The sequence below is a fragment of the Herpailurus yagouaroundi genome, unplaced genomic scaffold (genome assembly GCF_014898765.1).
Source record: "Herpailurus yagouaroundi ecotype Mexico unplaced genomic scaffold, PumYag 213, whole genome shotgun sequence".
Classification (NCBI taxonomy): domain Eukaryota; kingdom Metazoa; phylum Chordata; class Mammalia; order Carnivora; family Felidae; genus Herpailurus; species Herpailurus yagouaroundi.
In genome coordinates, this window is record NW_024412444.1 from 10,565,413 (window position 1) to 10,581,628 (window position 16,216).

Sequence of the window (16,216 nt, forward strand, 5' to 3'; positions counted from 1 at the left end):
AGGCTGAGGCACAGCATTTACAGAAAACCTAGGTGTCAGACGGGGAGGGCAGAGGGGACCAGACTCACCAGGCACGTGCTCATCAGCAAACTTGGTGGAGACGATGTAAACCCCAGGCACAGTGGGGAAGTAGGAGACCTTGCAGGTGCCATCTTCCAGGTCCTCTGTCTGGATGTCCACTTTGCTGGGGCCTTCCACAGCCAAGGATATGCCACCATAACCTGCAACACCGTGGCCCAGAGCTGATGGGACTGCAACTCACTGGGGGTAGGGGGCTCCATGCATGCAGCAAGGACATCAGGCTCTGGAAATGAGAACCGCTATTTCCAGATGTCAGAAAGACAGTAACGTAGGCAGCCCCAGACAGAGGAGCAGGTTAAAAGCTCTGAGAAATCCTGTAGTGAAAAACCCTGCTGAGCGTGGCTTTGACCATAGAACTCTTTTCTCAATGATATCCATTTAATTTTTTAATTTTTTTTAGAGAGAGTGAGCAAGCAAGGGAGAGGGGTGGGTAGCAAGGAGAGAGGAAGCAAGAGAGAGAGAGAGAACTTAAACAGGCTCCATGTTCAGAGCCTGACATGGGGGCTCGAGCCCATGACCCTGGGATCATGACCTGAGCTGAAACTAAGCGTCTGACGCTCAACTGGCTCAGCCACCTGCAGCCTCTCAAGGGTATCTATTAATATCCCACAGAGCACCTGTCCCACAGAAGCCACTGGGAAAGCCACTCTGGCCACACGCCTCCAAGAACGGCATGTATTAATCACCGGCTGTATGCCTGACCATTTGAATTTTTAAACTGCTCCCAAGGTGCCTCAGATGTCCAGCCAGGGAACCATTAAGACAGCAGATCTGAAGGTTAACAACCTGAAGAAACAACAAGGAGCATCAACTCACCAGGACCAGAAAGTCTCTAGCCTCTTCCGTGGGACTGTGACTTTGTCTAGAAGTCACCAATGTGACCATCACTCAAGAAGGCAGAAAATGAAGATACTGTCATGTGGCATAGTTTGGAGAGGGCCAACCAAATTCAAACCATTTTAAAGAGGGAACAGGAAGAGATTCCATATTTCCACGAAAGCATCCCTCAGCTGACACAATCTTGGCCAGCTGGACCAACCTCCTTTGCTTGGGCTGAGTCGAGGAGACCCTGGAAAAGCTGCAGAGAATGGCGGGAGTACACATAATGACAGAGATCTGTGAACTGTTTTGACTCTGGATCCAAATGCCAGAAGGAGATGGGCTGTTAACTCTTAGAAGCCTGTTTCTTCATCTAGAAAATGCATATAATTCCCACTTCACTGAGGCTCATGGGACTTAAATGATAACGCACATATAAGGACCTACATACAGTTAGAGAGATGCTAAGAAAGAAAAGGAAGATGGTAGGATGGAAAAACGAAAAGAAGCAAAAAGATCACTCCCGTGAGCTCTGGGCCTTTTCCTGGGAGCATCCCCACATACCCGCATCCCTTGTGTCCACGATGAATTCAGACATTTCGAAAGTCCGGCCCTCTGACAGGCCACGGCCATAGACTTTGGCTCTGCGTGCGTCACCGATCTCAGACTGGACCACCATGATGGACACAGGGCTGTTGGCCACGTGGCTGCCGTTCTTCTTGATGCTGACCAGGTGTTCACCCACCTCCCGGGGGATGAAGGAGATGCCTGTACCAGAGCAAAGCTTCGGGTTTGTAAGGTGGGAGAACAGGATGAAGGAGAGGAGGGGGGAAGGAGACACACTCACAAGAAGGGAAGCAGGACTTCCCTCCTGACTCGCCAGCATCCAAGAGCGTGGTTGACATCGCCATGCAGAATCGCACTCAGACTGTTATCACGTGTGACCCAGAAGGTTTATCACCTCATACTCTAAGGTGCTACCAGTTGCCCAGGACCGGACTGGGGGAATGCCCATCTCCCACCCAGCTCCAGCCAGGAAGGTGGCCTGGGCTCACCGATGTGGTTGTTGGGCAGCCTCTTCAGGAGACAGGGCTCGTCACGGCCAGATGGGGCCTTAATGCTGGCCGTCAGGGTGCTGAGGTCGGTCTCGCTGATGTCAAGCAGGAAGTCGGCAGCAGAGCCCAGCTTTACCTGAGAGCACCGTCTGCTGTCATCTGGGAAACAGCCCCCCCAAATGCGGCTCTTGTTACATGTGGGTCTCCCCAGCTCTCTGGAGCCCTCATTCCACATGCCATTTACAGATGATCAGGTGAGAATTAATTACCGAAAGTTAATTGAAAAGACCTGTCTTGAACAATAAGCAGACCTAACCAACAATGAATGATTGCTAATCATGTCTGGTTAAAGGGAACTGGCAGGCACTGGAAATTTGAGTCTTCTCAGACCACTTTTTAAAGGAGTCTTTGCCAGTGGGAGGCACCTGTCACCTGTCTGCCATTGTCTCGGGCATTCTTCAGGTGAGTACTCATCATCTTCCACACAAGACTGCTGACTGACAGGTCTAAACAACTTAGGGATAAGAACCTCATTTTTCCTATCTCCTTTTTAAATGTTTTTTAAAATATTTTTTTAATGTTTGTTATATTTATTCTTGAGAGAGAGACAGAGAGAGAGAGAGAGAGAGAGAGAGAGAGAGAGAGCAGTAGAAGGGCAGAGAGAGAGGGAGACACAGAATCTGAAGCAGGCTCCAGGCTCCGAGCTGTCAGCCCAGAGCCCAACGCAAGGCTCGAACTCACAAACCGTGAGATCATGACCTGAGCCGAAGTCGGAAGCTTAACTGACTGAGCCACCCAGGTGCCCCCTCATATCTCCTTTTTAACCCACTGATAGCGTGATATGAACACAGCCAGCACAACAGACATTAGGAGTGTGGGCTTTGAATCAGATAACGTGTATCTGAATCCCAGAATACCCATGTCTGAATTTGGCTAAGCCACTGTCTCTCCAAGCGTCAGTTTTTCCATCTGTAAAATGGAGAGAAAATCTATCTAGTAGTGATGCTGAAGGGCATCTTTGGGTCCATGTAGCCATGTAATAGGTATCTGAATGCCTCTATCTGAGGGCCTGCTATTTGCAGGCTGCAGTCAGACTGGCACAAAAAAAGTGCCCTCCGAATGGCACTGCTTGGTTTTCCTTGGATTACCAGGTAAGGGAGGAATTAGGCCAACCCAACGGTGATTTTACACCCCAATTCCTTCCTAAGGAGTCTGTGTGAAACCTCCATGTAGAGGCCTAGCCTCCTGTTGCTGGTCTGATGGGGAGAGAGGCTGTTAGGGCAGCTATACTTCCCCATACCTCCAGGAAGCCCCCCGGCAAGCCAGGTGACCTTACCTGTGATCTTGGCCGTGAAGGGGCTGCCAGGGATGTGCTTGTCATTGTACTTGACCAGGATGCTATAGTCACCTGGCAGGGTGGGCAGGTAGGTCACTGTGCATGTCCCATCTTTGTTGTCAATGCAGCTGATTTCGGCCTTTGAAGGTCCCTCGATAGCCAAGTCTAGGCCCCCTGTGGATGGGAGGAAGGAAGGAGAACCTTTAGGGAGACACAGATTCCTTGTTTCAACAGGGATCACACCTCATCCAGGGCAGTCCCCATGTGAGGAACAACAGACTGACACACGCCACAGGAGCCACAGGCCAGGGGCACATCAGAACAAAGCAGTTCACGTGGTAAAATTGTCCACTGGAAAGACACTCCACCATCTGATTTCTTCACTACAAACGACCCTGAAGTTCTCTCTATTCTTAAGGATATTTGGGACGTGAAAGGAATAGCATCCTACACACCAATCATGCGTATGGGAGAGTCACACACACACAGCCCTGTTGGTTGGGCACTGGATGCCATCCTGAAAATCCCTGGGTGGGCGCCTGGCTGGCTCAGTAGGTGCAGCGTGTGACTCTTGATCTAAGGGGTGTGAGTTTGAGCCCTGCATCAGGTGTTGAGATTACTTAAATATAAAATCTTAAAAAAAAAAAAAAGAATCACAAATTTAGAAGTCTCCACGATGACAATGGTCATAGGCATAGAGCTTTATCTGGAATGGGCGGTAACACATGTAGTCAGTCCACTTGATATTTGTACGTGTGCAAGATAGAACAAATGCAAAACCATCATTTTCCCAAAACATGCTTAAATTTCAGGCAAGTCACATCAAACATTTCATATAATCAATCTGATTTCGATCAGAACATAGAGGACTTCAGAAGTTCTGTTTTGGGTAAGACAGAGCAGCTGTACACAAGACATTTATGAAAAACGGGGCACCTGGGTGGCTCAGTTGGTTAATCATCTGACTCTTGATTTTGGCTCAGGTCATGATTTCACAGTTTGTGAGGTTGAGCCCCGTGGTGGGCTCCACACTAACAGCAAGGAGCCTGCTTGAGATTCTCTCTCTCTCTACCTCCTCTCTGCCCCTCCCCTGCTCCTTAATGCTCTCTCTCTCCCCTCCCAAAAACAAACAAACAAACAAACAAACAAACAAACAAAAGCTACCCTGGAAATGTGTCCACCTAACTCTCCAAATGGATGGCCAGAAGCATAAAACCACATAACCACATAGTACCTTCTCCTGCATCCTCGGTGACGATGGTGAAGGTGGCAGTTTTGTTGGCCACTCCATACACCAGGCCTGGACCGTATGCAGAAACACTTCCACTGTTCGGGTAGTTCACGTAGAACTGGAGCGGGCTCTCTGGGTTTGCAAAGAACACAAAATTGAGGGGGACTCATGGAGGGACAAATGCATACCTTGGACAACCAGTGTCTTAACATTCACCTAATAGCAAGCAAGGCTGGTATCTCCTACACAGAGGCAGAAATTGAAAGGAAACTCCAGGGGCACCTGGGTGGCTCAGTTGGTTAAGCGTCCGACTTCAGCTCAGGTCATGATCTCATAGTTCGTGAGTTTGAGTCCTGTGTCGTGCTCTGTGCTGACAGCTCAGAGCCTGGAGCCTGCTTCAAATTCTGTCTCCCTCTCTCTCTCTGCCCCTCCCTCACTCTCGCTCTGCCTCTCAAAGATAAATAAACATTAAAAAAAATTTAAAAAAAGGAGACTCCAGTAGAGTTCACCATGCTGGGACACCCAACAGGTCTACTCGCTGCCGTTTTTTCAATCACTGCACAAGAAAAACAATCCCAAGGTTGCTCCAGTCTAGAGGGGGGCCCAAGCAGGGCAGTGCAGCTCAACTTAACCAATAAGGAGGAAACATCTGGCCATGTGGAAAAATGACCCACTACTGGAGGGAACACAACTGGAAAGGTCTTTTGGGAAGACCATTTACCATGCTTTCAAAATATAAGGCCCCGTGAGGCCCCTAGGAATGTATCCCTAGAAATGTTTCTCCCCACCCTGCTCCCAGTCCTGTACAAGAACTTCATTTCCACAGTGCCCAGATCCAAATTAGGAAAAGGCTGCAGTGTCCAACAATAGGGGGTCAGTTAAATAAACATTGGTCTACTTGTGCAGTTCATTAAAAACAATGAGGAATGGGGCGCCTGGGTGGCTTAGTCAGTTAAGTGTCCAACTCTTGATTTCAGATCAGGTCATGATCCCAGGGTCATGGGATTGAGTCCCATGTTGGGCTCTGTCCTGACAACACAGAGCCTGCTTAGGATTCTCTCTCTCCTTCTCTCTGCCCCTCCCCCATGGATGTGTGTGCATGAGCGGGCTCTCTCTCTCTCACAAAAATAAACATTAAAAAAAACAAACAATGAGGGAGATCTGTGTATATTATACTTGAGAGATTATCTATAATGTGTCTCATTATAAAGAGGAAAAGGAAGGGCGCCTGGGTGGTTCAGTTGGTTAAGTATCCGACTCTTGATTTCAGCTTAGGTCATGAACCCAGGGTCATGGGATCAAATCTTGTGTAGGGCTTGTGCTGAGTTCCTGCTTCAGATTTTCTCTCTCTCTCTCTCTCTCTCTCTCTCTCTCTCTCTCCCTCGACCCCGCCTCTGCCTCTATCCCCTGCTCATGCTCTCTCATACTCTCTAAAAATAAAAATAAAAAAGAGAAAAAGGCAAGTTGCTATATAATATTAATGCCATTATCTCATTTCCTTGGAAGAACAAATTTATGTATGCATGTAGGTAGGCACAGAGAGAAACATCTGGAAAGATACACACCCCAGCAGTGGAAGTAGAAGGGAATGGGAGAAGACATTTTTTTACTTTCTCTACATCTGCATCTTTAGAATATTTAGATAAAAGTAGATAATATGTTTTCACTTTAAACGAACATTATGCACACATGTATGCATGAACCACAACAAACATATCAAGCTGGGAAAAATATTTGTTAACTTCTATCACAGAGGGCTAATCTCTCCAATATTTAATTTGCTCTCAGAAACTGTTATGACAAAGCCAATACAGAATATTGGCCAATGGCCAAATGGAAAAACCTGGCCAAGGAAATAAGTGCTCAGTTCACAGAAAAATATAAATAGTCCTTAAACATACAGAAAGTTGCTCACTCTCATTCACAAGGGAAATACAAATAAAGCAACACAAAGATACTGGTTTTTGAACTGTCAGTGTGGCCAAGATCCAAAAATCTGACAGCCTATTATTCTACTGGCAAACTGGTGGAAAAGCAGGTGCTGGTCTACATTGCTGGTGGGTGTCTGAATTGGGGGAGCCCCACTGAAGGGCAATTTGGCAAGATCGATCAAAATGATAGATGTCTATACCTGTGCCCAGCAATTCCTACCCTGGGAACTAAATCTCACAGATATACCTTCATGAGAGTGAAATGATGGAATAAAGGCCATTCATTGCAGCCTGACTAGCGACAGCAAAAGGGAGAGAAGAACCTGAATGTTCTCCAATGGGGGGAAGGGTGAAATCTATCACGGTTTATCCAAACAGTGAGACATGCTCTATCATTAGGACACGCAAAACTCTCCTGGATATACAGTTAGACTGGAAAGGGCAAGGTCAGAGCCATGTGTAGTGTATGCTACTATTTATGCATAAGTGGGAAAGGGCTAAAGAATCTATATTTCCTGGGGCATCTGGGTGGCTCAGTCAGTTAAACGTCCGACTCTTGATTTAGGCTCAGGTCATGATCTCATGGGTCCTGAGTTCAGGCCCCGCACCAGGCTCTGTGCTGACTGTGCAGAGCCTGCTTGGGATTCAATCTCTTTCCCTCCCCCACTTGTGCTCTCTCTCTCTCAAGATAAATAAATAACACTAACAAAAATTTAGGGGCACCTGGGTGGCTTAGTTGGTTGAGCATCCAACTTTAGCTGTCATGATCTCGTGGTTCGGGGGTTCGAGCCCCGTGTCGGGCTCTGTGCTGACAGCTTGCTCAGAGCCTGGAGCCTGCTTTGGATTCTGTGTCTCCTTCTCTCTCTGCCCCTCCCCCACTTATGCTCTCTGTCTCTCAAAAATAAATAGATGTTAAAAAAAATTTTTTTTTGAAAAGAATCTGTATTTCCCCTTTGTTTATAGAGTCTTAAAAATGTTCTGATATCCAACATAAAAAATTAACAGTAGTCAGGTTCAAGGAGAGGTCAGGTGGCGATACAGGTGGGAAGGAAACTTTTCCCCACATCATTTTTTAAACTATGTGGAGATGTTGCCTACTCAAAATATTAAATTTAAAAATAGAGAACCATTTGAACAATTTAAAAAAAAAAAAAAAACAAGAATAACACTGTGCTGGTTGATGGACACAAAATCTGAGCTGAATTTCCTTGTCAAGGGCACTGTGAACATAAAGCAGCTTGTTCTCTCTCCCGCCCCCAAACCCCACACTCCATAGGGCTCTGTAGGCCAGGCTGGAAAGTCCCTTCGTGCGCCTCACATTTTTCTCCCAGCTCACCCTGTGGCCACACTCGGCATAGTGACAAAGACAATCATGAAGCTAAGGGCCTGAACTGTGACCCAGGATGCTTAGCTGCATTGTCCCTTCTGGAGAGTGGCTGGATCTGCTGGGGTCACGGGCTGTTTGGTTTCACAGGGACACCGACACTGCCTTCCCGATTCTGCCCACCGAGAACTGTTTCCCACATAGCAGCCAACTGAACGTCTCTGCAAACCTCCCAGACATTCAGGCCCAAGTCTTGTTGTCCTGCAGGGAGTGCTGGCCAAGGTGCCGAGCCTGACTCACCAGGGATGTGGCTGCCCATGTATTTGATGTGCATCTCATGCAGCCCGACTTCAGTGGGGGCGTATCTGACGGTGACTGTGCCGTCCTTGTTGTCCACAATCTCAGGCGTGGCCGTCTTCCCAGAAGGCATGTGGACCTCTCCTGTTAGAACACAGGAAGAGAGAGCCATGAGCCCACCAGGGGCTTCCCCCGGAGAAGCTGAGCACAAAGGCCCAGGTGGCCTTCAGAGGCAAGAGCACTCACTGCTGCCTGAAGCATCCAAGATCCACAATGGGAAAACAGACACGTTTGCCTTTATTTTGTTCCCTTTTTCTTCTACAAATGCAGCAGGCAACTCAAGTAAAGAGTTTTTTACTTTTGTTCTGACAAATGAGAAGCTCACACAAGACTAGAAAAGACCACAAGGCCAGGAGAATTAGCAGAGTATCAACTCAAAGAGAATGAGGCATTAAAAGGAGGCTAGAAGAGAAAGAAACTCTTGTACAATAGGCTTCAGTGTCAATGTCATATCTGGAAAGGTGCAAGAAAAAGAGAAGGCAGGAAAAAAGGAGGGACAGGAACCCAACAGTCGTAATCTCAGGGGCTCATGGACTGATCCCCCACAGCAAGAAACAGGGGTGCTAGGTTCAGGACCCCAGGTGTCGGGGACAGGTGGAACCACCTCCCAGGCACCCTTCTGGAAAGCTAGTGCAAGCGAGTGAGAACAAAGCGGCTTTCATGACAGTGCTTACCGGTGATTTCTCCTTTTCTGACCGCAAATGGAATGACCAAGTCGAAAGGCTTAAAGCCCAGGCCGTTCATGTCACTCACTGGGACATAGGCCTCTTCGGTTACCTAAAAACAGGAAGCAGTGGTCACTGGGTAAACTGGACAACCGTGTGGGCCAATGAAACAGCAGAGGGCAGAGAGCAACTGGGAATTTTGCAAGCTAGTGCAGCCGGGGTGTGGGGACATGGCTGCCCGTACAGGACGCGCTTAGTCTAGCTGCCCCCAGGGCCAGAGCAGGACCTGAAGGACTGGAGAAGTCATGCTGACCAATTGCTAAAAATCACTAGGCAGTTTGCTTGTAAAATTCCCAGCAGTGCTCACGGGACAGTGGAAAAGTAAGAGACAGCAATGTCTGAGTCCCAAGAGGCTCCACCTGGAAAGGTTTAGTTGCTTGTGGCCTGGAAAAGAAGGTGCGTTTTAAGTGGCAGAAAGTAGCAGCGGGTGGCTTTCCCCGTGAACAGAAACCAAATGTGCTAGTGGCGGCTGAGAGTCAGCAGGAGGGCTTGAGGATGGCCCATCTTTCTCTGAACCGCGGAGACAGGCTACACCGAGCGTGATCACAGACATGACGGCTGGAGATTCGTGGAGCGCATACGATGACACGGGTGGGTCTCATTACAGAGGAAGCGGGGATCATTGTGACGGACTGATCAGTGGGGGACAAACCAATGACCAGGACACCCAGAGGGCTGAAGCAATCCCCAGAAGCAGGCTGCAGCTTTTCTGAAATGAAGGCTGAGTAAACACAGAAACGCAAAAAGGAGAAAAAAAAAAAGTGTACCCAGGGCCTGAATCCGGGGGAACATGCATTTACCGGTGCCTCCTCCACGGCCTCGACTTCCCCATCTGTGGCCTGGTCAGTGGCAAATGGAGATTAGTTGGGAATCACATTGAAGGGACATTGCTACTTAGATGCTACAACCTGAGGCTGGCTTCCTCCCCATCTGCTCCGTCTTGCATAGCAAGGAGCCACTCCCTCCAGCGGGAGCCTACATTCTTTCTCCCCTTGTGGAGAGCGAGTGGGATCCTTTCTTCAAAGGTCAAATCCACATGCCCTTTGAACCCATGATCCCACCTCTATGAAGCAGGCCTATCGACATGCTAGCAGGCAAGTCCACAGGTAAGTGATGTATGCAAGGCGTTTTACCACAGCTGTTGATGGTCATGAGAACATGACCTAACCTAAAACGTCCAACTGGCAGGGAGTCAGGTAAGTAAATTATGTAAACCTGTACACCTGAAGAAGCTACCAAGTCTGATGAATTAATGTGGAAGGGTACGTATGACACCCTGAGGGACGGAAGCAAGTTACAAAGCAATGTGTATGATGTGACCCCACGCATGAAGTTGATGTGTGTGTTGTGCAAATGGGAAAAATGAACACTAGTCACTTCTGTGGCATGAAACTGGAAAAGTGGTCTCCTGTTATTTGGTAAGGGTCCATGGTCTTAATGTGTTAAAAGTCTTTATAAGCTCATTTTTGCTTCAAACCACAGACTTCATGTTCCAATCGACCTGATAAGGGAGGGATCATCTTTTACCACAGTCAACAACGAACTGGAAAGCCACCCCCTGGAGGAAGGCCTACATGCCTGCATTTACTCCTTTGTATTTTGGCATCTGCGGAAAGGGGACTTCATTTAAAAAGGCTTCAATTTTTGAAACAGCTCTCTCCCCATCTTCTAGGGCTCTCTTATACCGTGGGGCCATGCAGGGGCAAATTGGCCAGGAGGACGATCTTTCAATGGCCACGCTATGGCCTTCAATCCATTCTCAACAGTGATGAGCAGATAAGCTGGCTTCATGATGTATTTAACTGAACCAGCCTGCTGGGCCTCCCTGATACATGAGCTGTGAAGGCAGTACTGTGTGTTCATGTCCTTTTGGCCACAAGTCTGTAGAGAGAGGCAGGGAATCCACATACAAAGAAAGTCTATCTAGGTAAGGCTGGAGAAAGCTTGGAACAGGAGAATAAAGACCCAAACCAGGTACTGTGGGTGACTGCCCTTTTCTGCCTAGCTCATTGCACCAGCAAGGCCCGGGGACCACTCTTCCATGATGCCTATATATTCTAATTCACCAGATAAAACCCGCTACAGGCTAAAACGGATTCTTAAAACTGTAACTGGGGCCCTTCTCTGGAAATAAGGATATAAACTCTCTAGCTGCATTTCTTTTCACCCTCTTCTATTGAAGGAGAAAAACACTCCCAAATGAACAGGCTCAAAGTTGACAAGGGTTTACATCCTTGAGACAAAAAGGAGCCTCCAGATTCTTGGCAGAATGTTTACAGATAAACAAATATCTACGGAAAGGGGGAAAAAGGGCTGCAATAGATTACAGACTGTTTGGATGGGAGGCATGGCCTTCTCTTTGGAATGTAGTCTCTTCTCTATCGCTACATAAAGTGAAATCGTGAGAAGCGGCTTCACAGGCTGTGTGGGGCCAAGTCACAGAGGCCTTATAAGAACTTTGTGGTTGAGCACCGCTGTTGCCCATGGCATCAAAGGACACTGTGTAAGGGGAGACCCATAGCACCTGGTGGCTGTCCACAGCAGGCACTCTGGGCTCAGTGAACTTGAGCCTGAGCCTTGTTCCTATACCTCACCTGCAAAAGGGCCAACAATGCTTGGTTTTCTGAAGGTCAAATGAGATTTCTAATCTTTTCTTGGCTGAAGAACCTTCATAATCAGAGGAAGGTCCAAAAGTCACTCGCGGAAAATTAAAGAACCTCACTATTCTCTGGCCCAGAGGCCCACATAATGGTTTCCCTTTGCACCAGGTGTTACTATTCAAAAGACATGCTATTTCCCACACCTATGCAAAATCTGAATCTTTCCAAAACAAAACTGGAGGTACTTTGTGTCCTGGGATACAAGTCAAGTCTGCAGACATAACGGCATCAGGAACCTCTCTCCTCAAGGCCGTGGAGATGAGGGAGGAGGAAGGAGGAGAATAAGCAGAATAAAAAATGTGATGTTTTACTTACAAACATTTTTTGTCAAAGTGTATCTTTCTGAGCTGGGCTTAGGCCAGGATATTGCTTAAGACCCTTAGCATGACAGATACTTTGGTGGCCAATAAGGTTCCTTAAAAACTCTTAGAGCCAAGGGTCTCTGGATTTCTAGAGATTATTCTAGGACTCTATAAGGTCATGACTGCTTAAGAAAAATTTTTTGAAGAAAAAAAACTGGAAGGGGATGTTCTAGCCAGGATTTAACGAATGGCAGCTGTTACTATTTCTATCCTAGCAGAGTGCTCTAGGGAAGGAATTTTCCTTACCATGACAGTGAAGGGGCTGTTGGGAATATCAACGCCGCCAAAGCGCACATAGATCACATAGGTGCCTGGCTTGGCAGCCGTGTAGAAGATGTCGTAGGTGCCATCCTCGTTCTCGATGACATCGGCCTCAGCCTCGGTGCCGTCTGGGGTCAGAACCGTGCAGGTCACTTTCCCCTTCCCAGCGGTCTTGGCATCAACCACAAAGCCTACTTCCTCGCCGGTTTTCACAGTGGAGGCGATTCCAGGACCTGTAGAAAAGTTCAGGGGAAGAAAATGGAAGCTCTACCTGTAGACAAGGGCCCTGGAGGCCCGAGAACAAATCTCACATTCATGTGGGTGACTCAAGGTTCAAGCATTCAAGGGTATGGGGATGACGGTCAACTTCCCTAAACAAATATATACTGGGCATTTTCTTAAGGGCAAGGTACACACCAAAGTGATCCAAACACAGTCCCTGCTCTCAAGACGTTCCTAACCTAACAGGCAGGCAGATGTAGGCCAGGCACCAGGAATGACAGCTCAATGTATTGTGGAAACGCGGAGGAGGAGCTAAGTGCAGAAAAAATTATCAATTGTTCTTCAGAGAAGAGTCCTGTAGTACATCTCTATAAATAAAGTCCTAAGAATGTATATCCCAGGGTTGCCACATTGACAAAGGGCTTTTTGAGATAAGGGGAATGGCTGAATTCTGAAGGACAGGTACTCTTGGCTAGGGGAGACATAGAACCTCTGTCTCCAAACCATGACTAGTCTCCATCTGTCTGACTTGTGGCACCCCTTCATACAGGATCCACATATCAGGAAGTGTAGAAGAGTGAACTAAAAGCACATTGGCAAAACAATTTAAAACACCCTCCAAGTGTGTAGAAGCAACAGGGAGTGCTACGAACATGTTGCTCAGACAGTGAGTAGTAGAAGGAAGCCTGGGGCCAATTTGTGGAAGGCCTTGAATGACAGACAGAGAACTGTGGCCTCCGAGAGCCCCCAGGCTGAGAATATTCTGCTCAGGATCCCGCCCCAGCAAAGGAGGGAATAGGGCCTGGAAAGCAGGGAGTAAGTCCACACCCAGTATCATCACTCCCACAGGTTAGCAAAGGCAATCTAGTTGTACCTGGCACAGCACAGACCTAAGAGGTGGCAAATTGGACTGGCCAGTGTTTCAAAATTTCTCAATTTTTGAGCCCAAAATTGCCAAGTTGAGGAGTTTACAACTTGCTCTAAAAGCCAAAAGTTTTTCCCCATTCAGAACAAGAGAAGATGGGAGAGAAATAGAACACATCCACAGTGGACCTATGTGTGATGTAAAGAGAAGCAAATCTGTTTCATCTCAGAGATGGGGATTCATGTTGAGGAATCTGGTGCAGTAGCATCAGAGTAGCAAGAGCTGTTCTTAGAAACGGAAGGGTCCATGATGGTCTTCATGTCTTAGAAACTGAAGGAAGTATGATGCTCAAATGTATTCCTGGAGACATTCTGAGAGATACAGGCACAGTCTCCAGTGCTAAGGAAAAAACCTAGATCCTTGAACGCGTTTCTCTAACGCTGACCCGAAATGCTCTTGAATAAATCTTAAATAATTAAACCATCGACTCATGAAAGGGAGGCACACATGTGCAGCTTTTCATGGGAGCCACTATCTCTCAACCAAAGCGCCCACTTCAAAAGTAACATAATAATAGCTTCCATGCGCCTGGCACCGTGCTAAGCATTGTTCATGCCTGACCTCATCTGATCTTTGCAATAACCCTGCAAAACTATCTCTGATCCTGAGAAGAGTTTCTTGAATTCAAATGTTCTCAGAAAGATCTTCTATCTGAGTCTGACTGAAGCTCAGGGTGGTTGAGCAACCTGCCCTAATCACGTAGCTATTAAGTGGTAGAGACGGGCTAGCCCTTGGCTTTCTGACTCCAAAGCCCACACTCCTGACCTTGACCTGCACTCACCTGTGGCCAGACACTTGCTGGCATCTCCTGTCTGTGTGGCCCGGATGCGGTAGGGAGACAATGGGATGTCATCCCCCCCATAGGTGACCCCAATCATATAGCGTCCGGTCTTGTCAGGGATGTAGGTGACGGCATACGTGCCATCTTTATTGTCGTGGACAGTGGCTCTTTTGGGCTTTCCCTCTTGGTCCTGGGAATCACAGAGAAATGCTATTTAAGATGTTGTCATCAAGATGCAGAAACCATTCATGGGAAACCGAGACACATTCTGCTCATTGATTTGCACCCCTCTTCAGGAAGAGACAGGATTACTGGCTTAATACAATCTTTTTGGGGGGTGGGGCTAGGGAGAAGAAAGAGTCACAGATCTCTTTAACACCATATGGACATGGTCAACGTTTAGGAATTTTTCGGTCAAGTGAACAAGTAGTGATTGAGCTCCGGATCCACTGAAATACAGGGAGACAAGAGGGCTCCTGCACTTGCACCACCACATCCACTCTCTCCCTTTTCTCTTTAGTAAAAGGTGCCCAATTCTTGTCTGGGTGCACTGCTCCCACCTCCTAGCATCCTCTGCTACCAGGTATGGCCATGTGACTTGTGACAAAGTTCCAATAAATGCGAGAGAAGTGGAAGTACACAGGGCTGCTTGAAGTGGCTCATTGACTCGAAAGTCCCCTTTTCCCCTGCTGCTCCTCTTCCTCCTTCCAGCCTGCCATGTGCATCAGAGGGCCCGTGGTCCACGAGGAGGCCTCCAGCAGAAGCCACAGTCAGGACACAGGAGCAGAGAGATGGAGCCTGCTTCTCTGCGGAGCCATATAGCACCCAGGTGGCTTGCCTCCCGGCTTGTTTAAACAGAGGGAATAATCCCATGTGTTTAAGCCACTCTTGTTTGCCGGGTATATTGTGATACGCAGCAAAGCTTAGTCCTAACTAATCCGATGAGTAATTGAAAACATTTTAAAAGAAAAACAGAGGAACAGATAAAATAGAGATCAAAATACATGAGATTCATCCACACGTGGTATTTGGAGCTACCCCTTCAGACCTCTCACTCAGGCAAGCCTGTTTGTTCTCTGGCACAATTACTGACTCTCTGGTTGGAAAAAAAGAACAAAACTGTCAAACACTTGCATCAGGCCACAAATTGGTTATTAAAACCTTATTCTTATCCCTGGCCGGGAAATCAGGTCTTTATTAATAAAGTTGGACCCTAGAAGACAACTCAAAGTTACCGTTATCTGAACAGCAAGCAGGCCTTCCCCGGCATCTCTGGCATCGATTGCAAACTCCACAGGCAGACTGGCAGGCACACCATAGGAACTGAGGCCAGGGCCACTGGCAGTCACTTTGCTGGCATCATATGTGGGAAGGACCTTGACCTTAAAGGGACTTGAAAGACACACACACATATCCCCAGTCAGTGTGGATACCATCAACCCCTGCTGCATCTTTATCTCCCTTACACAGAGACTGGGCTTGAAATGAGGGATTTCTATAGCAGATAAGATAGCGGGTGACTTAAGTACCTTAAACCCAGCAGAAATTTACAACCATGTAACCATCATATGACAGACTGGCTTTCCCTGAGTGCATTCCATGCGATACACACTAATCCCCAAGTTGATTTGGGAGACAAGGTTAACTCACTGTTGTTATGCTAAGAAAATGGTTACCAAATGGGAAGGGAATATTGGAATTAAGAGACAATAATGGAACAAATAATTAGAATAAAATTAATATTCTATCATCTTCTTTTCTATTTTTAGAATGCTTCAGATGGTGAATTACCTATTAACAAAGTAATACATAAATATAATATATAAATTATATATTTCGGGGCGCCTGGGTGGCGCAGTCGGTTAAGCATCCGATTTCAGCCAGGTCACGATCTCGCGGTCCGTGAGTTCGAGCCCCGCGTCGGGCTCTGGGCTGATGGCTCAGAGCCTGGAGCCTGTTTCCGATTCTGTGTCTCCCTCTCTCTCTGCCCCTCCCCCGTTCATGCTCTGTCTCTCTCTGTCCCAAAAATAAACGTTGAAAATAAATAAATAAATAAATAAATTATATATTTCTATATACCTAGAGCTATATGTATATTAGGGATATGGGCAAAATTTTTTCATCTTTTTTTTTTTAATTTTTTTTT

At 47.2% G+C, this 16,216-nt stretch overlaps 1 protein-coding gene across 7 annotated transcripts in view; it reads right to left on the bottom strand.

The window, feature by feature from the left end:
• Window positions 1-16,216, bottom strand: part of FLNB (filamin B) — a 142,987-nt gene that overhangs the window by 20,556 nt on the left and 106,215 nt on the right. For 3 of the 7 annotated variants that reach the window (XM_040454656.1, XM_040454659.1, XM_040454662.1), the window contains 11 exons: window positions 15,306-15,462; window positions 14,071-14,260; window positions 12,128-12,375; window positions 9,627-9,698; window positions 8,809-8,911; window positions 8,078-8,218; window positions 4,526-4,654; window positions 3,292-3,465; window positions 1,956-2,114; window positions 1,465-1,668; window positions 69-221 (listed from right to left, as the gene is read on the bottom strand). In XM_040454656.1, coding sequence (XP_040310590.1) covers window positions 69-221; window positions 1,465-1,668; window positions 1,956-2,114; window positions 3,292-3,465; window positions 4,526-4,654; window positions 8,078-8,218; window positions 8,809-8,911; window positions 9,627-9,698; window positions 12,128-12,375; window positions 14,071-14,260; window positions 15,306-15,462 — 1,730 coding nt within the window. The remainder of the gene's footprint in view (window positions 1-68; window positions 222-1,464; window positions 1,669-1,955; window positions 2,115-3,291; window positions 3,466-4,525; window positions 4,655-8,077; window positions 8,219-8,808; window positions 8,912-9,626; window positions 9,699-12,127; window positions 12,376-14,070; window positions 14,261-15,305; window positions 15,463-16,216) is intronic. The other 4 variants (XM_040454657.1, XM_040454660.1, XM_040454658.1 and 1 more) reach the window with 2 other exon arrangements.